This window comes from Callithrix jacchus, chromosome 8 (genome assembly GCF_049354715.1).
Source record: "Callithrix jacchus isolate 240 chromosome 8, calJac240_pri, whole genome shotgun sequence".
NCBI classification, from domain to species: Eukaryota; Metazoa; Chordata; class Mammalia; order Primates; family Cebidae; genus Callithrix; species Callithrix jacchus.
The window spans coordinates 46,261,153-46,282,860 of record NC_133509.1 but is presented as its reverse complement, the minus strand read 5'-3'; the positions used below and the strand labels follow the sequence as shown (position 1 = coordinate 46,282,860).

Genomic DNA, 21,708 nt, shown 5'->3' with positions numbered 1-21,708 from the left:
TCTTGTTTGCCCCAGGGATGCTATGCTATCAACCATCTTCAACCATGGTTCTCTACTGGCCAGGACTGCCCCCACTGCCACTCCAACCTGCTGCTTATTACAACAGTTGTACCATCTAGCTTCTATGATTTCATGGTCCTGTCATCCCCACTGCTATCTGGAGCCAGTTCCGGAATGGCCTGTTGCTGTCAGGCCTGGTTTACAGAGGACAGTCCAAACTCAGCTTCTCAAGGATGCTGATACCCCTCTCACCAGTGCGTTCCTTGTTGCTTTCATAACCAGAGTATCCTCTGGGCCTTCCTGCAGAACCTAAGTGGTTTCTGGCCTGACATAGTATACCCACTACAACATGCCTGCTTCTCTGAGCTTTCAAACCCTTCTTCCACATTCTGCCGTGGTAGTTCTGTCATTTCCATTACACTTTGTTAGCCATTGCCTTTCTCCTGTCTCCCAGGATCCTTGTTGGGATATGACATCCTGATTCACAGAAGAATACTCCTGTAACAACAAAGTCTCCCTCGGTCAACTTAATGTTTGGCACCACACCCCACCTTGATCTAGCCTATACATTTGCTCCTGGCTACTGCCAGTATATATTGGCTACTTCCACAACAACTTCGTGGTCTAACCTTCTTCCCTAGTGGGACTCTGCATATCTCTGGCTGGGCTTTATTGTGATCTGGCTCTGTGTATTGGACTTGTAGGTCAGGAGAGAGAGGCAGCTTCCTTTGGTGCCAGAAGGCAAGTCCCAGGGACAGTCGCAGCTGAGTCATGACAGCCAACACTCCTGACGGGTGGAGAAATGAGCACCTCCCTCTTGAGGGTGACCTGGGTAGTAACCTCCAATATCTACTATAGAGACAAAGTCTAGCTTTGCCTATGATGCAGAGCAGAGACGGGATTGAGAGCCTAATGCTTTGGAGTCAGGGGTCTGAATTCCATCAGGGCTTTTGAATTCCAGGGCATTAGGGCTATGTGACCTTGGGCAGGTTCCTGGCCCTTTCTGAGGCAGGGACTTCATCTCTGCAATAAAGATAAATAGAACTAACTGACAGGTCGTTGGGAGACTAAATAAGACAAGGAATGTAAGGTCTTGGTATAGTGCCTAGCGCATTCTAAGGGCACGGTTATTGTCATCGTTGGTCAGAACTTTCCAAAGTCGCAAAGGGCTGCCTCAGGGAGCAGACAATAAGGTACACCACCACCCCAGATGGCCTTTGGGCTGACGCTGCTGAGGGCTCCCCAGGGATTTTGTGGAGGAGGCTCTGGGGTCCACAGGGGTATTCACAGAAGATGACCTTTTGGGCCCATTCTGTCCCTAAGCTGCCTTGATTCTTTCTCTGATCCCTGCCTGTTCTTAAGGGGAGGGGGGGAGCGGGCGGGGAATGTTCACTTTCAGGCCACTAGGGGGCCATTTCGTTTTCTGCAACAGGAGAACACTAATGGTTTCTTAATGGCTCAGGCACGAGGGAGAGCAGGCTCTTTTATATCTGAAAGCATTTTCAGTTCCTGGGGTAAAAGACACTATGTAAATCCAGATAATAAATTGGGTTTATTGATGACAGGTTAAAGAATCTGGCCCTGTTTCTTTCAGAGAAGATAGAGTGAGAGGAATTGAATAAAGACTTCGAGTTTATTATTCTTTGGTATGGAAGAGTGGCATCCTGTTTGTTCCCCCACTCCACTGGGAACCAAGCAAGAAGAAAGGCATTTAATTTACACGAGAAATATGGAGAAGCAATATGGAGTGCATTCCGGAAAGGGGACTGAAGGAAGCTATGTATTGGCCTTGCCTGGAATCTTTAAGAATTCACCATGGGATAGTTGTGTGATATGTCCTGCCAGGAAGGCCCTAGAGCAGGGGAGAGAAGAGAGGACAGATTCCAGAGACAGTTCAAGAATTTTAAGTCAACAGGCTGCCCTGGCCAACTTAGGAGCAGGGTGGAGGAGTGGGTTATTTCTTTCCCATAAGCCCACAAAAGACCATACACACTAAAAACTTCCAATATCCTTGAAATGTCTCAGAAAGTAAAAAAGCAGGCTTTTCCTTGAAATAGCGTCTGGCTAGCCATTACTAGGGGCAGCCCCACACCTGGGCCTGGATCAGGAATGAGACTGAGGCTGGGTTAGAGGCCTGTGGTTCCAGCAGTCCACGAGCACCCTCAGCTCTGGTAGCCACTTGACTTCTATGCTGCTGAGGTGGCAAGGCAGCAGTGTTAGGAGGGAAAAGTGAGAAGGGCAGAGGGGAACATGCCACACAGGGTAGAAGCCAGGCCAGGCTCACACTTGCAGTGGCCTGAGGGTTCATCCACAGAACCCAATCAGAACCACAGTCTTCTTCCCCAACACATGCCCAGGCAAGTGTCCCTCACTCATTCAGACACCCAGGCAGTCCACATGTCCAGTTCTGGGAACACAGGAAGTAGGATCCAAGGAGGAGGGAACAAGAATTCTGGAAAGCCTTATAGAGAGGGAATGGGGAGGAGAGAAGGCAGGGAGAGGGAGAGGGCACAAGTAAAGCCGCAAGGGAGAGTCCGAGCCTTAAGGATTGTTAGCACCAAGGAGGTCCCAAGAGCAGACACAAGAGTCCCCGGCGTGGCCCCTGGCCTGGAGCCAAAGAGGACAAGCCACAGATGGGAAAGGGGAGAAGGGACAACCGCTCAAGCCTTGAGGTCTGGAAGGGATCTGAGACTGAAAACGCTCTAGGAACCCTGAGCATTAAACTCCTCAGGTTCAGTGCAGCCCCTTGGGTCCAAATCCACGCCAAACCCAGGAGTTGGAAGACCCAAAAAGCGGGACCTGCGACCTGCTGCGAACTTCGGGACTAAGGTGGCGGGCGAGTCTGGAGAACAGCTCAGACCGTGGTTCTGTCTAAGAGGCTCAGGACTGGAGGGTGAGGCGGGTCGGGGTACGGAATTAGGAAGACTCCAGCAGAGCTCCGAAGCCCAGCCTGGACCCGGTAGAAAGAAGGAACACAATCAGTTGCGGCTCCAGTGCGCGCTCCAGGTGTTTATCCCGGGCGGGAGCCAGGCTCTTTGGCTGTGAACGGGCCTGGGAGACCCTCCCAGAAAATACGCGGAGCGTAGTGCGAGCTGAGAGCTGGAGTGTGGTATCCTCCCTCTCCAGTTTACCGTCCCCTCCCATGGGGTAAACCGAGGCCTGGGGTCCGAAGCCTGGGCTGCTATTCCACCTGTCACTTTGGAGCCTCGGGGCGGAGCGGGGAGGCGCCAGGGTTGACAGCTCGGGCTCCAGCCGCCCCCTTCCAGCGCCGCACTCCGCCCCGCACTACGCCGTTCCCCCTTTTAAAGAAGCTCCCGGGGCCTCCAGTCTACGCCGCGCCAGACTGCAAGACCGCGGCGACGTCGCCCGTTTAAGAGCCAGCCTCCCTTAACTCTCCCTTAACGGGGCGTCCCGGCGGGGCTCCCGGCGCCCGGCAGCAGCCACCTCCCCTCGCGGCACTTCCGGACCCCGGCGTCGCCCTTTTAAGAGGCAGCCCCTAGCAGCGCTCTCCCCGCCCCTTGTTGCCGGCGCGCGAGGCGGGGGAGCCGGTCTGGAGCGGAGCGCGCGGTCCGCGCGGCCACTGGAGACTGGGCGGCCGGCGGCCGGGCAGGCGGCGGCGGCGACGGCGGCTGAGCGCGCGGCGGCGTGGCGGCGGATGGGGACGCGGAGCCGGGCGGCTGTGGCGGCTGTGGCTGTGGCGGCGGCGGGGAAGCAGCTGACGGGCCGGCGGCGGCGGCGGCGCTGGCGGCGGTGACTGGTCCAGGCCCCGGCGGCGGCTGCAGCGACGCGGCGGCGGGCTGCGGGCGGGCGGCGTGAGGAGCGGCGGCGGAAAGCGGGGCCGCCGGGAACCGAGGGCGCCGGGCCACCCCCTGCCCAGTCCTTGCAGGCCGCCAGGCCCCCTCCAGCCGGGGCCGTGGAGCACCGGGGCAAAGGCCGGGGTCCCCCCATGAAGGAGCGCGACGCGGCCCCGGCCGAGCGGGGCAAGCCGGCCACCTACACCGGGGACAAGAAGGCGAAGATGGCGGCCAAGACCAACAAGAAGTGGGTCCGGCTTGCCACCGTGTTCGCCTACGTGCTCTCCGTGTCGCTGGCCGCCATCGTGCTCGCCGTCTACTACAGCCTCATCTGGCAGCCGGTGGGTGCCGGGACCTCGGGGGGAGCCGCTGGCCCGCCCCCCGGCGGCTCCAACGCCACCGGCCCGTCCGGGACTTCGGGAGCGGCGGCGGCGGGGCCCAACACTACCGGGTCATCCCGCCGCGAGGCGCCGCGCGACTCTCCCCCGCTGCAGGCGGCGCGACCGGCGCCTCCGGAGCCCCCTGCGGACAGTCCCCTGGTCGGGCCGCTCGAGCGGCCTCGGGGGCCGGACGAGGACGAGGAAGAAGCGGCGGCGGTGCCCGGGAGTCGTTGAAGCCCTTTGCACTAAGGGCGGCCGGGAACCATCCTCCCCAAGCCCAGAGGAAGGACTTCGAATCAGGATGGGGTGGAGAGCCCGCGGGAGTGACCCCCACGGGAGTGAACGCTCCCCCACACTCCCACCATCGCCGGCTGGTCCCGGAGTGGGCGGCCAGCAGCCACATCTTCAGCCAAGGGACCACGATTCGCCGGAGGGCTGGGGAGCTGGGGAGCTCGGGAGCTGGGGGGCTGCTGCTCAGGACCCTGCTGCACCAGGGCCCTGAGCCCTAGGGGGATGGGGGAGGGGTGGGGAGATCCCAGCACCAAAACCTTCTGCGCCGCTAGCTCTGGTGTATCCTACATGCAGGGGTGACTCGGGCTTTCCCCCAAGACTCAGGGGAAGGAGGGAGCTATAGGGGCTCTTTTTAAGTAAGCTGAAGCTCTCGAAAGGAGGAGGGCACCAAAAGTAGTGGAGCTCAGGTACGTCAACCTAGTTGCAGTGGCCAGAGATGCATTAAATTTCTAGATCCGTGTATATAGTTGTTGACATATGCACTAGAAACTATAATCACATAGAATTCTATGTATATCCTCCCACACCCTGGGTAGCTACTGACTGAAGGGGCTTAGCAAGGGCTATTTGCTGGCCCTCAAAATACACCTGGCCGGAAGGGCAAAAACACGGCTTCTTAAAATCACTCCCTCTTTCCCCTGTTCCTCTTCTATTTCTGAAAGATAAGTTTATGACGTTCTTACACAAAAGAGTATAATCATTCTTAGACTGTTGACATGGCTGTGGAAAGCCTTAGGAGAAGTAGAAGCAATTTAGGGAAGGAGGGGAATGTACTTATCCCCTCCTCTTTCCATCCTACTGCCCCCACCAAAGAAGCTTCTTGTTGCAGCCCTCAGTATCTGGATATGGGCCAGGGAGGAAGGAAGGGAAAGAGCAATGCTGCTATGCTTCCATCCTGGCCTTCCCCTCACAGAATTCTTTTAGGAAGAGCAAGCTTTTGTAAGTAGAGTGACTGGCAAGTGTTCTTATCTTTTTTTTCTGCTCCTCAAAATGTTGTCTTGTTTCGGCAATCACTTTTGCCTTCCCGCTTTCCTGAGCCTGTAGTGGCAAAGCCTTGCGATTTGGGATGAAATCTGTTGCGACACCAGGGCTTTGATCACACATCCTCTGGTTTTGAGTTATACTACAGAATCAGAAATGCTGGAAGGTGGGCTGCAAACCCAGGATTGTGCTTTGAGAGCCAGTTAATAGACCAACCATGGGAAGGTTGAATTGGTTGTCTTTACCTTTTCTGATAAGCCCTACTTAAATGCAGTCTGTAATTGTATAAAGGAGACGAGAAACAGAGAGAGAAATTACATACATGTAGCTCTGGAGCAGCAAGAAGTACACTTCCTCAATTTGGATTCCATTTTCTTCTGCCACTTGCTCTTAGGCAATTGAGTGTGGGTAGTGATGAGATATCAGACCCCTTAGTGTTTCCTTTTTGGGAAATGCACTATTTAAAAAAAAAAAAAACTTACCCACCTGAGTCCTGAAACAGTTTGTCTCTCCAGTTTTCTGGCCTATACTGTAGTTAGCTCTGATCCAAGTTTACAGGACAACAGCCTTGCTTTAAGCCATGTCCTGTTGTGGGCACCATAATAGCAACTGAGCTGTCACAGCCTACCAGCAGGCTGGTAACACCCCCAGGGTCTCTTGGCTAGAGCAGATTTCCTAGCAGCTGACTAGGACTTAAGTCATTGGGAAGCCTATGAGGCCTTTACATTTTTGGTGTGAGATGGGGGAGAAACAAAATGCCACTTTATAACTTCAATAATAACCTGTAATTTATATTTACTGTGTGAATTTTTAGTCCTATATTTTAATAATTTGTAAATTGATCTCTTATTCCAAGAATCCTTTGAACTTGTAGAACATCTGGGAGTCCACTTCCCTGTCCCCTTTCTGATCCCTGCTTTCTGGACTGTTTAAATTCACTTTGGGATGGATCAGAGTCTAGAAAGGCCACTCATAGGTCCAGCTGCTGGCCTTCTGACTCTCCAAAGCCTTTACTGGAATTGGGACATTTGCTCCAGCCCTAGCTGTGAACATGACCAGAGACATTATTTATAATTCAGCCATTTAAGATATACCTGTACTGAAAAAGTCCTGTATATTTTTTAAAAGTTTTATTTTTCAGGTGAACAAAAATACATTCTAAGAACTCTGCCTAAGCCTGTGTAAGTTGATCATTTCTCTTACTGTGCTTTATGGAGAAGGAGTAGAGGTTGGAGGAGTAAGTGGTCTGAGGTGTGATGGATGGATGGTGATGAATAGGCTGCGGAGGAAAAAGCAATTGCCCTGCTGTTCTCAGTGCCTGATGGCTTGAATGAATTGATTAGTGAAGGGTGGCAGAATCCATCTTAATAGGGAAGCAGTCCAGAGTGACAAGAACAGTGATCTCTAGCTCAGCCACCTTTTGCCAACCTTAAGCAGGCTGAGAAAAAGTTCTGCTTTACAGAAGCAGATGCCTAACTGTCAAAGCGAAGGGACCAGTAAGCATGAATATTAAGATTTAAACATTTAGCTGGCTAAGCACCAAGGTGAGGATAAGCTGCCTGATAGCAACATTGTCCTCACCTTTAAACCACTGGCCTCTAGATAACTCAAGTACTAACACCAGAAGGGCAAGCGTAAGCTTTGTCTACCATGGATGAGGCAAGAGCACCAAATGGCTGAGAGGTGTAGGTTGCTTCAAAGGTGAGGGTTTTTTTTTTTCTCTCCTTCAAGCAAACAAGAAAGACGTGGGTGAAAAGCACAAATATAAGGGATTAGTTATGCTGCAAAATACATGGTAAGCAATTGAGCTCAGCTCATTATTAGACAATGCTGCCCCGTATAAATCCGGAATGAGAAGCCAGTGTCAGTGGGGCCCCCTGAGGCCTGTACTTCAGCAGAGCTGTTGAGGGGTAGCTACTGTTCTTTTACATTACCTTATAGTCTGCAGGGAGGCATGAAAAAAGCCCGCCCGTCTTTTATTTCCCTCTTCAGCCTACACAATGGCTTTCTGAGAGAGGGCTTGGTAAGGCAGAGCAGAAGGAGAGTGAAAGAGTTTCTGAGGCTCTTTTGGTCGGCCCCTCCTTTTTGCAGACAGTGACATGTGGCTTCTGCAGCTGCCCACGGCAGTTTCACATGTTGGGCACATCGAGCAATATATACAGTGGGAGCCTGCTGGCGGATGAGACAGGGCCTGCTTGGCTGGGGAGCAGTCTGAATAGCTTTATATCCAAGGGTTAGATAGAAATCAGCTGCAAAATCGTCCATGAGGTTTTAAGCCAGGGAGGAGAGATGTGTGCAAAGGGGGTCACTTTCCTTCAACGGCTTTGCTCCAGGACTACCAGGACCATTTCTAGGTGTTTGCTTATATTAGAAGTTACGGTGCACTTTAATTTATTCCCTGACAGTCTGAACTTGAAGAAAGAGATAAGCCTGTTTCTAAAGTAAAGTTTTGGGGTAGAGGGTCAGGGAAGGAACCCATTAGGCTGAGTCTGTGAGGGTATCTTTACTTTCCCCATTAAGGTACAATGAAGTATTCCTCCGAGGTTTTTAGATAAGAAATACTTCTCTTCCTAATAGCTCTAGATTTTCACATGGTATAAGACCATGTTTTGGAAGCTTTTCTGTCTACCTTGTTTTTCAGTTTTCGCTGGGGAATTCTGAGATAGCGTGTTCTTTAGTGGAGTATTTATATCCTGTCTTGAAATGCTGAATGCAGAGCATCTACTTGTTTCTACATGTTTGTTTAAGGAGAGCTGAAAAGTCAGGTCGCAAGCTTTAGGGCTACCACAGCTATTTAAAGGGGGTAATAACTGTCCTCCTTTTCCTGTCTACAGAGAATGGAGGTATTTCTGGAATTGCAATTCAATAACAAAAGGGCCGCAGCTATACTTTTTGTTTTCCATCTCCCTCTGGGGAAGGAGAAACTGCAGTGGCTTTGCCTGTTTTGACCAGCACTCACTCAGCGCCTGGCAGTGGGTACTGAGTTGATCAACACGTTGGATGGAATTAGCCTTAGTATCATTGTGATGTCTCTGTCATAATCTACTTGTATACTTGTATCCACAGCCCATAATCTGGTTGAACGAGGTAGGTTGCTAAAGAAACCCCTGCAAATCGTAACCACACTGGTCTCTCTGGCCTCAGGGTTTTTTATTTCCCAGTTAAAAGGACTCAGGCTTGGTCTTCCCATTCTTTCCAGGTGCCAGAAGTCCACAGCGGTATTCCATATGGTGCTTACAGACCTGCAGAATATGTGACCCATTCACTGTCTCCCAGATCCCAGCCCTGCAGCCTGTTAAGCTATAAACATACCTGCTCTGTCGACAGTTTTTTGGTTACATCTGTTTTACTTGTTGACACATCTTGTGGTTTTCTGCTGCCAGAAAGCCTGTATTATGCTTTTTGTCCCCTTCAGTAGCTAATTGAAAGAGCAAACAAACAAACCTCTCTTTACCACTCACCTAGACTCTCCCAGGCTTTCCCCCCCAAGTGCAGAAACACCCTGGATGGGAGCCACCTGGTCAGTGCTCCTCACTGGATCCTGTGCCCCATTCAATTCTATCAACATTTGTTAAGCTACCATTAAAGGACCAGAAAATTACCTTCAAGGAATTCAGTCATGCCTGCAAGTCTTCCCTTGTCAAACTACCCTGTTTTTTAACTTCAGTATTCTGTTTTTGCCATAGCTTATCAGTTAAATAGCAATACGATTTTAGCTCATATCCTTAGGGATATTTTCCACGAACCATTACCTTTAATTCAAGAACTTTAATGTAGTTTAGATCTTTATTTGGTGTCTGCAGTGTGCTAAGTGAGCCTTAAAAGTCCGAAAACCAGCTTGTCCAAAAAAAAGCAATTGTGTTGATTACCAAGGATTTCCTTTGAAATACATATACCTTTCTCTGCTACCTCAGTGTTCAGAGTCATTAGTTGAGGTCTCCCCACCTCTGTGTCCCTGAGGCCCACCTGCTCCCTCAGCTCCCTGCTGGTAGCGTGGGTGGTGTAGAGTCACAGCAACCAGGCTCAGAGGTATAGACAGCTCACAGCATCTCAAGGCCTTGGGCGGGGAGACGGTGTGTTCTTGGGAGGGACCCCTGAACTGGAAGATAGGAAGCCTGGGGACTCAACAATGGTGTTAGTTAAGGCCCTTTACCTCTCTCTTTTCTGCTAACCAAATGGAATTCCCAAGAGCAAATGGAGGTTTTACATATGAAAGGGCTTTGAGATCTTGGGAATAAAAGTACAACGTGTAGAAATGAAGTTATATATTTTCAAGGGAATATCTGTCTCTCAGGCAATATGATGCACAGAAAGAAATGTGAAGGGGTAGGTGGTAAACTTTACACCAGTGTGCCCAGACCAACGGCACCAGCGTCACCCGGGAATGTGTTAGAATGATGACAGCTTAGGCCACATCCCAAACCAAGTAGAGAAGAAATGCAGGAAGCGAAGCCCAGTATTCTCTTCCCAGTAACCAGCCTTCCAGGTGAGGCTGATGCACGCTGAAGTCGGAACCACTGGCCCAGCCTTTTCCTCTGATGCTGTAACTTATGGGTAGGGTATTTCTGTTTTGACAGATGGTTATCGAGGTGCCTTTTGACCCTTTCTCTTGGTTGAAGCCAGCTGCTTTGCTGGGGGAAGAGGAAACAGTGTCCCTAGTGTTTGTAAGAAAAGGGAAAAAGGCTGCATTGTCCATTATTTTTTGACAGTTGCCACAGAACTTGCCCTGGAGAGCTTGTTAAGAAGGAGGCAGCCCTGAGCCGTCCCCTCCCTCTCCTGCGAAGGTACTGCTGTGTTTGCCTCACCTCCTGCCCTGAGGCCTGCTGCTTCTTGAGCCAGTCCTTAAAAGGAGCAGTGGGTGCCACATTTGTTCTTTCTGGTGCCAGGTCTGGGCTGTTTCACTTCCCCAGCGTCAAGTGGGTGCTTAATGAGCAGCTGTGACGTAAGGCTCAGCAGACTTGAGAGAAAGCAGCTGCAGTCCACGCTTTCTGCTTGCCGCTATCATTCCCTCTCCCAGCCTGGAGTTCTCCTTCGGTGGGGTTGTGGTCAACCTGTCAGCCCTTCCTCATGAGCCCTGATAACCCTTGCTCAGAAAGAGATGTGTTTGGGGTATGTGGACATGGATAAGTGACTCGAGCAGAAGTGACATGGTATCTTTAGTTCTCCTATTCCCTTGGCCCCTCCCTTGATTTAGACCCTAAGATAAGAAAATATAGCCCTATCTGGATTTTTGACAGTTCCTTGTTATTTTGGGGGGTGAGTGCCATCTTTTCCTGTGGTTCTTTTCTCTGACAGAGTTGGGGCTGGAGTTGACTGGTGGTCCAACCTTCCCAACGTGTGCCTTGTTAGATAGCTAGGCTCTCCTGCTTCCAAGTATCCCCAGTTCCTGTCCCTTGACCCTAGCAAACTCCAGTCATGCTGCTCCTTTGGGTGACAAAACAATTCTGGGACACATGCAGCAAACTCCTTAAGAGGGTTTGTTTTTGGGGAAAATAAGCAAAAAAACTGTGGTGTGTGTGAGATTGCTACTGAGGTAAACAGAAGAGAGGAGGAATCCCTGTGAGCTGTGGCAGGTGAAGGGTTAAGTGGGATGGAGCCAGTAGGGGAGGTCAAAGAACTCTCCTTGGTAAAGCCGGGACTCTGCTCAGGCTGAGACTCCACTGGACCCTCCCCCCCCCACCCCACCTCTCACCCCCCACCCCAGAAGACTGAAGGAAGCTCGCCTGGAGGGCCAGATAAACTTTACAGACCATTCCTTGTTTCCCAGAAAGTACTCTGACCCTTGCCCCCAGCAAAGATGGGGCTAGAAGAGAAGGTAAAGAAAAGATAGAAAACAAAGTAGGGAGATCACACCAAATCGCTACTTCATTTATTCGACAAATATTTACTGAGTGCCTTCTGTGTACGAGGCTACTGTTAAGAGAGTCCAACTGCGGGCAGGTATATTTTGCATACTCTCCCATCCAAGTACTAACCCTGCTTAGCTTCCAAGATCAGATGAGATCTGGCGTGTTCAGGGTGGTGTGGCTGCAGACTATTTTGCAGACTCTTATCTTTAATTTTATCAGCAACCCTTCAAAGTAGGTATCACAAGCCTCATTTTGCAGATAAGGATACTGAGGCTTTTAGGGGCTAAAATTGACCCAGGTCACCCGGTTGACAGATGGCGGCCTAGGGTTCAGATTCAGTCCGTCGGATTCAAAGGCCTGCGCTTGTACCACCCGGCCACACTGCCTGTCATCAAAACACATGTCTTTCTTGCAAGCTGGTCTGTTTCATTTCCTTCCCACCATCTGTCAAAAATGGGCTTGGGACGGAGAGGCCTCTGCCTATTCTGCCCTTCTTGTTTCAAGACCTTAGGTGAAGCCCATCTCCCTACAGGCTCCTCCCTCCTCCTGTATGCCCTCCTTTCTCCAGGCCCCCAGCCCTGTGCCTGGGCTCCTGGCAGCTGTGTTTCATGAAGACATTTGACCTTTGAAGAGCAATCTGGTCTGTTGGTTGGAGAAGAGAAGGGTACCCAAAAGGAAGGCTCCCAGCCAGGTCTTTAAACAAAGCAGTCAGGAAGAGGTAGAACCAGCTTCCCATGATGCCATGGTCTGTGGAGGGGTGTCTCACTGCGCCTTCCTCCCGCTGCATGCCTGCTTCCCTCCTAGAGCAGGAGGGGTGGCACCCACCTGGACGGATAGCCGGGGGTTACCACCATAACTACCACTTCCCTTATATTGCAGAAGAGCTCTCTTTTTATGAGAAGAACTCTATGTTACCTGCCTACACTACCATCTTCCTGCGAGGTCCTGTGCCAGTCTCTGTTCCTGCCAATCCCTGTAACTCCTGTGACATCCCTCCTCCTGACATCCTTCTGGATGTCACCCCACGGAGACAAGCCCTACTGCCCCACAGCCTTCTCTCCTGCTTCAGTCCCATTGTGAGGGCTGAACCAGGGCCCTGCCTACTTCCTGCATCCTCACCAGGGTCAGACGAGCCTAGCGTATGCCTCTTGTGAAGACGCAGCTGTACAGTTGGCAGCACTGGGTTAGGGAGCAGATTGTGAATCTTATAATTCAGATTCTTGATCACCATACTTTTTGGAGACATCTGCTTGGTGTCTCCAAAATCCAAGGGCTCTGCCTGAACCTCCTCTACCCCAGCCCCATCCTTTGGGAGTCATGGATTCCTAGGCCAGTGTCACACTCCAAAGCCATGATCCTGTGACTAGAAGGCAAGAGGAAAAACTTGAGCTTGGAGTCTTCGCCCTGGCATAGGCGTGTCTCACACACTTAGGAATGTTTCCAAGGCTTTCCAAAATTCCTCTGATCAACCCCACACCAACCACCTCTGCCCTCTTCACTTCGTCCCTTCCCTGACCAGCTCTCCCACTGCACTACCAGAAGTTGACACCACCCACTCACTGCCTTCCAAAGCATCTTCCCCAAGTCTGAAGCCAGGAAGCCCCCGCCACCTGACAGGGGTAGCACTCCACCCTGCTTACATAGCCACCAACACTTAGAGTCTAGAGGCTCTTCACCCCCAGCCCTCCATATATTCTAGTCCAAATCCTTACTACTAAAAAGCATGGTCCAGGAACCACCATGGACTTCACCTGAAGCCTCTTAGAAATATGAATTCTCTCTGCTCCAGACAAATCCAGAGGGAAAATATATATATATGAATTCTCTGTCAGGCATGGTGGCTCCACACCTGTAATCCCAACAGTGTAGGAGGCCACGGCAAGAGGATCACTTGAGCCCAGGAGTTGGAGACCAGCCTGGGCATCATGGTGAAACCCTGCTTCTACAAAAAATACAAAAGTTAGCTAGGCACGGTGGCATGCCTGTAGTCCCAGCTACTTGGGAGGCTGAGGTGAGAGGATTGCCTGAGCCTGAAGGGTTCAAGGCTGCAGTGAACCATGATTGCACCACTGGATTGTATCCAGCCTAGGTGATACAGCAAGACCCTAAAAAGGCCCTCCCCAGGCCACTGGAATCTGACGACTCTTCAGTTAAAGTATGAGAAGCACTTCTCAAAACAGTCTGGTCTGCTGAAGAGACACGCCTCACCTTCCTGAATAGAGGGCTGGGGTAGAGTTGAGAGCCAGTGAGGAAGGCTGAGCTGGGACCCCACAGTTTAGGTCTCACATTGGACAGTGGAGAAATCTCAGGGTGACCCTGATACTCCCTAGAGGTCCACAGCCCTCAGCAGAGAGAAGCGGCCCTGGCAGGACCAGAGAGGAGGGGGCAGAGGGGACCATGCGGTGAGGTCCAGACCAGGGCTTGGGAGCAAAAGGCACACATAACAAAGACACCTGCTTCTGCCAGGCAGAGGTGGGAGGGTCCCCTGGAGTTCCTACCGCCACCCTGCCCCCAGCTCCCACCCAGAGCAGCACAGATCTGCCGGATGGCTGGGTTTCTTCGCTCCCTCTTGCTGGCAGTCTCCGTCGCCTACCGGCTGGATTACTGGTAGTGGGTGCTCAGGAAATGTTTGTTGAACTGAGAGGAAGCCACAGCTTGTGCGGAGTTCGGATAATACAGCAGACATGGGCCTCAGGGGAGGGTGGGGATGGAGGCTTCGTAGGAAAGATAAGTCCTGATGTCATACTTAACTGGAAGTTGTTTCTCTGTCTGCAGAGTCCCTCTCTCATTCTTGCCTTTGCCTGGCCCTGGTGCTAGTGCAGGGCGGTGGGGAAAGGAAGTGGAGAGAGCAGGAAATGACCCTAGGCTGCGGGGCCAGGCCCTTGCCTCTGTTCAGGGTGCACGTGATGTCTGACCTGGGTGTGGGGGCCTGGGAGTGAGCTCTCCCATCCTGCTGTGGGGAGATGAGGTTGTCCCTCCCCATCCCACCCCATTTCAGAGAGGAAGACTTTCCAGAGATCCTCCTTTTCACTGAGAAGACATGAGCTCTGCTCTTCTTTGCCCAGGCCAGACGTTGCCAGCTGTGTAGAAATGTTTGTTGAACTGAGGCCTCTCATCCTCCATGCCTCAGGATTCCCCTGGTTGGGTATCCTGGGAATCTGGGACTGGGGGATTCCAGCCCAGGCCAGAAGTGGAAGCCTGAAGCTGGAAAGGGAGTCCAGGCCCTGAGTGGGGGGGCAGTGATGGAGAGCCAGGTGCTGGGTGCCACTAAGCCTCGTTCTCTAGTTATGGTGGAAAAGGCTTGTGGCCTGGGCAGCAGTAGGCCCAGGTCAGGGTGCCCTAGCCTCAGATGCCAGGCACCAGTACAGGAATACACCAGGGGCTGTGCCCGTGAGTGAAAACACACATGTGCACCGGGATGAGTGTGCGAGCTACAGGGAGGCCACTCCTTGCCCTCACAAGGTTGTCGTGCTGGCAAGTTTGCCACACTGCTCAGTGACACTGGCACAAGCCACAGCAACCACATGGCCATCACATGGAGGGCTCCTCATGGAGTGCTTCCCTTTTCCTCTCCCCGCAGCCTCCCCAGCTCCCAGGACTATGTTCAGCATCTTCCTGCAGGGCCAGGACGCCCTGTCCTGCGCCTCACACCTGCTGTGCCTCTCAGCCTTTGGCTGCGTCCTCTCGGGGCCCAGCTTCTCTGCGCCAGGCCCTGCTGGGCCCCAGCCTTACCAGACCTGTCTTCTCTGGGCTCTGGAGGCCCTGCTCCTCTCTGTGGCTCAGGGCAAGTCTGGACTTCCAGCTCAGCCTGGTGATTATTCCACTCCAGAGGCTGCTGCTCAGAGCCATCTGGCCAAGACACAGGGCTCTCCTGGGCCCCAGGCCTCAGATTGAGCAAAAACGTGCCCTCCTTAGGCCCAGGGATGCTAGCCCCTCCTACAGAAAGGTCAAGAGGAGTCAAGTCAGGCTCCTGTGGAGAGCAGGGGACTGAGCTGGCTGTGGAAGCTGCTGACTCTCCCTTTGGCCCCCCTGGGGATGCCAGGGCTGGGTTGGCTGCAGGGGTGCTCCCCAGATGGCCCCGCTCCATCCCGCTCTGCTTCTGTGCTTGCTCCTCCTCACTGGGAGTCTCTCTGGTGCTTTGGCTTCCCTAAAACAAGAGAACAGCCCCAGTGGCTGGTGAATCCAGGGCTCAAGTCCCCAGCCTGCCCCATCCTATACTCAAGTACCTACCTCCTGACTCTCCAGCTCCTCCTTGTCTTCCTCCTTCATATCCCACCTGTAGAAACAAAGCGCAATAGTACACCCCGCCCCACTTCACTACAGAGCCGGTGGCCCATGTCCCCTGTCTGAATAGAGGGGTGGGGTAGAGTTGAGAGCCAGTAAGGAAGGCTGAGGCTGAGCTGGGATCCCATGGTTTACGTCTCACATTGGGCAGTAGAGAAATCCCAGGGGTGATCTGGACTCTCCCAAAAGCCCCACAGCCCTCAGCAGAGAGCAGTAGCCATGTCAGAACCAGAGACAAGGGGCCTCCCTCCACCCTCTCTGGGCCTCCACTTCCTCTCAACCTCCACCTCCTTGCAAAAGAAACCCCTGAGAGAAGCCAAAGCCCAAGGGTCTCAGACTGGGATCAGAGCCAGAATGTGGCTCCAGGATCCTTCCCACACCCAAGCCTGACCTTGTCCCCTAAATCCAACTATTTCCTCTGAATGCCACCCACTCTGGCCCCATCCTGGGCCCCCAGCTGCTGTTTATGGCCAAGCCTGCAGCACCTTGAGTTCTGTGGGGACTCCAGGCATGTCCCTGCCTGCACTGCCTGGGAAAGGCACACCTCACTTCCCAGGGGAAGGGAGCTGCTGTAATTACCACTGGCCTCCCTGAGCACTGGGCTCTCACTACCGCCTTTGCTGATGGTCTCTCCCAGCCTCTCATTAACCTGTCGCCAGGCAGCAGTCAGCCAGGAGGTAGGGGCCCCAGGGACAAAGCTGGCACCTGGGCCTGTGCTGGTCCAGGAAATTGGGACACCCAGATGCCCGCCTTGATTTTGTCCCCTGCCACCTGTTACCTTCGGGCCCTGCCAGTCAGCCTCTCTGTGCCCCGGGCTTTGCTGCCTGCGGCTGGTGCCACCAAGGGTCTGCTGGGTTGCCCACCCCGACCTGCAAGAGATGGTCCACAATCCAAGGAGATAAGAGGTCCATGGCAGCCACTCCTTCTTTAGCTGACGGGACCCAGACCCTCCTCCTCCCAACTCACCTTTTCCATCAGGGAGCAATGGTGGGGGCTGTAGTTTCCGGTGGCTCCTGGGACCTGTGGGGGACAAAGGAAGTGGAGAAAGGTGGGGTGACAAAAGATCCAAAAGAGGAACCTCAGGAAGCTGTCAGTCCTCAGGGCCAGTCGTGGGTTTTGCCTCCCCAAAAGCACCCTGGCCTGGGGGTCAGGAGAGTCTGGTCCTGTGTCAGCTTTGCCACTCCATGGCTGGGTGTCTGGCCCCAACTCTCAGGCCACAGCTTCTTTATATATAAAACGAGGGGACCAGAAATCCACAGAGCTGTTTCTACAGAAGGCCCGAGGCAGGACCACCAGGACTTTCACCCAGTAGGGACCAGGACCTCAAAGAGACCCCAGGGCAGGCTTCCACCGAGCCTGCTTCTGGGGCCTTCTGGTCAGAACCTGGACAAGAGCTGTGGGCTCAGAGGGGAGAATGGGAGCTCTTGGTGCTCTCCTCTGATAGCAAGGGAAAGGAAGGAAGACGTTCTCCAAGGCTTCCTTTCAGCTCTGAAAATAAGTAGGAAACTAAGAGACAGAGGAAAGAGAGGATAAGGGGGTGAAAGATGAATAAAGCCTAGAAGGGGAGGAACGAGGTGGGTGTGGGCTCACCCCTTCTGCCTGCCCTGGCCAGGCCTTCTTCCCTCAGCTGGCTGCAGTCGTGTAGCCTGTGTAGACAGACAAGGGAGTCAGGTTGCTAGTGCACAGAAGCTACCATGGGCCCCACCCTGACACCCCTTCCTCCAAGCCCAGGCCCAGAATTGAAGGCAGCAGGGAGATGGTAGGCCCAAGAAAGATGGGAGACCCAGTGCGCACACAGAGCCTTGAACGCTGGGCCTGACCAGAGAGCCCTGGCAAGGTCCTCTTCACCCCAAGGAGGGTCCCTGCAGCCCTCTAAGCTCCATCCCAGCACCACAAGGACACAAGCCCAGCAAGCTGCCCAGCCCGGCCACCCACATGGGCTTGGCCTTGTCCAGGTCCCACGGGCGGCGCCAGTCACCCTGTGCATCTCTGTGCCGGGCAAGGCGGGCTAGGTCAATCTGCTCCCGCTCCTGCTTCCACTGGGCATAGTCCCAGCCCACCTCCGGGGGTTCCCCCACAGGCTGGCTCCGGGGCTCCCGAGCACCCTGCAGGAATAAGACAGTCAGCGGGGGGGCGGGGTGGAGGGGGAAGAAAAGCAGGAAGAGGCTTAGAGTGGGGTCTGGAGACTCCAGATGTTTCTTCTCTGAAGGTTTTCACATCCCCAGCTAGAGGTCTGTTCCAGCTCTCTCGTGGAAATGGTTTCCATCTACTTGTTAGTTGTGTGTTTTAGGCAAGTAATTTAACCAGTGTTTCATTCCCTCATCTGTAAAATGGGGATCTCCATAGCACCAACCCACAGGGTTGTTGCAGGGGGTGTGCAGACAGGCCGGAGTGGGAGGGGCACTGGAGGCTGTGAGCAAGGGCAAGGACTAGAGGGTGCTGCCACCTAGAGGTCACACCTGGCACTTGGCCAGTCCCCTCCACCCTCCTGCCCCCTCCCCTGCTCCTCTCCCACCAGAGGGGCTAGATAGGGGAGGAGGCTGGATCACATCTCTGGCTTAAACTGTCTCCCACTTCAAGGCCCAATCAAAGTAGAGACTGGTCAGAGAAAGGAAGGAGGAGCAGGAGCTCCTGCAGGTGCTGCCTCGGCCACGTCCCTGAAGATGAGGGACATATCTGACTCAGCTTCTCTGCCTCCACCAAGTGAGGACCTTCAGATCCATGTCCCCATCCCCTCTGAAGGTGTACCTTCTGTGCAGAATCCGAGCTGATGGCCACCTGCATGGGGGGACTCCGGGCCACGCACCCTCCAGGTGACCCCTCTGTGCCCTGGTTCCTTGCTCTGGTGGGCTTTTCACTTACAATCCGTTTGGCCTGGGGAGGGTGAAGATAAGCAGTGCAGCAGAGCCAGGGAAGAGGCTGCCTGCCAGTGCCTGCACTCCCACCCACCCTGCTCACCTCTGCTTTGTTCTCCATGGTCACCGCCAGCTCTACCCGCTCCCCTAAGCAGAAAGGACCGCCATAGTCCTCTGCGTCCTCATCCTCAAGCATCTCATTGGCCACTCTGGGTCTGCAGGTGCCCCTTGTCCAGTTCCTGCTAACCACCCGCTTTTCCTGCAGAACAAAGACCCTCAGGCCACATGTGCGGTGCTGGGTAGGACCTAGGTGCTGGGTCCTCTCAGTGGTTCCCCAGGCCTGGGTTCCACCCCCAGCCCTCCCTGCAATGCCCACAGAGGAGCTGACTCCCACAGGGTGTTCACATGCCAATGGCATGAGGTTATCCATGGCCCAGGGCCACTCAGAGGACCAAGATGCCACAGTGGCCCGTCATCGCTGAGCTGGGAAACCCAGAGCACTGAGACAATGCATCTCTGTCCCTCAGACACTGCTTCTGGCATTCAGCCCCAACTCTCTGTCCCCCACTTCCTGCAGGGTTTTTACCCCTGGGGCTTGAGGTTTAGGAGTGTACTTTGCCGCATAGGTGCAGAGCTGTGGGCTAGAAAAGGGTACGAGGAGGCTTCTACTGGGGACGGGGGATTTCAGCTGTGGCTCTTTGGTGGGGACAGCAGTGGCCAGGTTGCAGGAGGTTGGGAGCTGGTGGGTGCACCCTGGAACAGTTAGTGGGAGAGGGGAACAGAGGCAGCTGTCTTCCCCCGACATGGTCTAGCCCTCCACCTCCTCACCACACGCCCTGTCTCCCAGGGTGAGGCTTACACCAGGAACCTGGCTGATGGTGACAGTGAGGCCATCGGGCTGGAGGAGCGGTGGTGTGGTCACAGCCATGCCCCCCTGCTCTGCCTGCCGACGGTCCTCCTGGATCTCCTGTGGGAGGGCCCGGGGTCAGCACACGCCACGGCCCCCCAGGTTCACAGAGACACTGACGCTGACAGGCCTACACAGAGAGACACCAGTGGGACACCAGGGGGCAGAGACACCACATCACACATCCCTAGGACCCTGACCAAGCCTCTGAGAGGGACCATGCCCACCCTACCCCTAGCCCCAGGCCCAAGATGCATTCCTGAGCTCTCAGGGAAAGACCACCAAGTGTTGGACAATCAGGGAGTGGCAGCCAAGCGGGTCCTCCTGGCCCTGTGGCAGCCCACTCACCTGGTACCTGCGGAGCAAGGCCTGGTTCTTCTTGCGCAGGGCAACTATCCTCCGATCCAGCTCTGCGTCCTTCTCCTGCCTGCGCATGGGGGACTCGGCTCTGGGAGGCCCCTGCAGAGGCAGGGATCCCAAGCTCCTGACTTCCGGGTCCCCACCTCCAGTCCCCAGCTTTCACATTTTACCACCCAAAGAACAGATCCCATACCCACAGCTAAGGTCACCCAGGAAGGAAGGGGATTGCTCAGGCAGATGGCCCAAAGAAAGCCCCAAGCCCCCATTCCAGCTAGGCCTGTCTGCCTGTCCCTGACTCCTGGGGGGCTCAGGTCAGGGCCTCATACCCGCAGTCACAGCTCCCAGCAGTGGGCTGCCCCTCCCCCAGCTCTCCCGGGAGCTTCACTGCGGAGCAGAGCCTGGAATGGGAGTTATAAATGGCTCTGGCAGAGGAACCTGCCGTTACTGGGAAGCTGCCAGGGGATTCAAGAGGTCGAGGTGGGAGCTGTTAGGCTCCCAGATTCACAACCACAGAAAGAGGAGAGGCCCTGACTCCCTCCTGGGCTCTCAAGCTCTGGACCCCAAACCCAGGCCTGTGCGCAGCCTGGAGGAAAGAGCGGCTCCCATGGGCCCAGCCTCTTTAGGCCGAAAGCTGCTGGCAGTCAGGACGGAGAGAGCCAGCTCCCCTGGCGGCCCCAGCCCAGAGTCACCCTGGGCAAGCCATGTCTCTGCTTCGAGATTCCAGGTTCCTCCCTATCTGCCTGCAGGGTCTCTGTTGTGGCCTGCCCTTAACCCATCTAGTCACAGGCCTCTTCCTCCCAGCCCCAGCTGTCCCCAGCCGCCCCCAAAGGGTGACTGCCTGGTATCCCAGTCCCCTCCCAGTCCCAAGAAGCCCCCTGCCAAAGGCAGAGTGCCACTCACAGCCGAGTGCATGGCAACAGCGAGCACCGAGAGAATTCCAGAGCAGCCCCTGGGGAGCCAGAGTGGGAGGGAAGCTGGAGCCACCAGAGCCGGGCCTTTGCTGGCCTCTCCCTGCCGGCTTCGCTGCTCAGCACACGAGATCATGTTGTGATTACAAAAGACTCCTCTGGGCTCCCAGCCAGGAACGCTGGGCCGCCACCCCCACCCTTCCACTCTCAGAGGGCGAGGACCAGGGCACTGGCAGCTGGCTGGTCCTGCCTAGCACCTCTCCCTGCCCCGCCCCAGCAGGAACCCAGCCTGGGCTGGCCTGCAGAAAAGATGGGCAGCCAGCATAGGCCTCTGTGTCTCCCACCAGTAGATACAGGCTTGCGGCACACAAACACGCCTCCCCTCTCCTGCGCCTTCTCCTCATCAGCCTTGATTCAAGTAAATCACAGGGATCAAGAAGCTCAGTTCCCCTAGACCACCAAGTACTACCACATGTCTAAAATGACAACACTAGCCATTCATTCTTTTAGGTTGGACATTGTCTTCTCTGTGCAGTCATGTACCAGATAACATTTCACTCAACAACGGACCACATAGTTGATGGCAGTCCCATAAGATTACAATGGAGCTAAAAATTCCTATGGCTTAGTGACATTGTAGCCATCATAACATCACAGCACAGGGCACTACTCCTGTGCTTATGGGGATGCTGGTGTAAACAGACCTATTGCACTGCCAGTCATACAGAAGTATGGCAATACAAGCATGCACAGGACAGAATACCTGATAATTCACCGTTATGTTACTGGCTTGTATATTTACTATACTTTTTATCATTATTTTAGAGGATGTTTATTCTACTTACAAAAAAAAAAAGTACTGTAAAACAGCCTCAGGCAGGTCCTTCAGGAGGAATTCCAGAAGAGGGCATTGTTATCACAGGAGGTGACAGCTGCAGCCCTGTTACTGCCCCTGAAAACCTTCCAGTGGGACAAGCTGTAAGGTGGAAGACAGTGATGTTGATGGTTCTGACCCTATGTAGACCTAGGCTAACGTGTGTGTTAGTTTTTACCAAAAAAGTTTGAAAAGTTAAAAAGTTTCAAAATAGGAAAAAACATA

At 53.9% G+C, this 21,708-nt stretch overlaps 2 protein-coding genes across 7 annotated transcripts; one reads left to right on the top strand and one right to left on the bottom strand.

Annotated features, from left to right (window-relative positions):
* The first annotated feature begins 3,794 nt into the window (after positions 1–3,794).
* Positions 3,795–6,618, top strand: INAFM2 (InaF motif containing 2). Its single transcript, XM_009005628.4, has one exon. The coding sequence runs from the start codon at positions 3,947–3,949 to the stop codon at positions 4,406–4,408; it is 462 nt and encodes a 153-aa protein (XP_009003876.2). The 5' UTR covers positions 3,795–3,946; the 3' UTR covers positions 4,409–6,618.
* A 4,667-nt stretch (positions 6,619–11,285) lies between these two features.
* Positions 11,286–20,733, bottom strand: CCDC9B (coiled-coil domain containing 9B). 6 transcript variants are annotated; one of them, XM_078334383.1, is made up of 11 exons: positions 20,602–20,733; positions 19,690–19,800; positions 19,294–19,471; positions 18,538–18,693; positions 18,328–18,453; positions 17,515–17,684; positions 17,170–17,225; positions 16,546–16,599; positions 16,358–16,448; positions 15,526–15,571; positions 11,286–15,442 (listed from the first exon to the last, which is right to left on the bottom strand). In XM_078334383.1, exons 3-11 carry the CDS (start codon positions 19,360–19,362, stop codon positions 14,900–14,902), a joined length of 1,311 nt encoding a protein of 436 aa, XP_078190509.1. In that variant the 5' UTR covers positions 19,363–19,471; positions 19,690–19,800; positions 20,602–20,733; the 3' UTR covers positions 11,286–14,899. The 6 variants fall into 6 exon arrangements, with proteins under 6 accessions (XP_078190509.1, XP_002753595.2, XP_078190510.1 ...); XM_002753549.6 differs by having other exon boundaries at positions 19,294–19,401; XM_078334384.1 differs by lacking the exon at positions 20,602–20,733 and adding an exon at positions 20,028–20,087.
* Between the last annotated feature and the right edge of the window lie 975 nt (positions 20,734–21,708).

Bases quoted from the DNA above. Each gene is read 5' to 3' on its own strand.
- INAFM2 (XM_009005628.4), top strand. From the start codon at position 3,947: ATGAAGGAGCGCGACGCGGCCCCGGCCGAGCGGGGCAAGCCGGCCACC.
- CCDC9B (XM_002753549.6), bottom strand. The intron at 19,402-19,689 runs GTGAGTGGGCTG...GCCCTCCCACAG, and splicing joins CCTTGCTCCGCAGGTACCAG to GAGATCCAGGAGGACCGTCG. The intron at 17,226-17,514 runs GTGGGTGGCCGG...CTGTCTACACAG, and splicing joins CTGGACAAGGCCAAGCCCAT to GCTACACGACTGCAGCCAGC.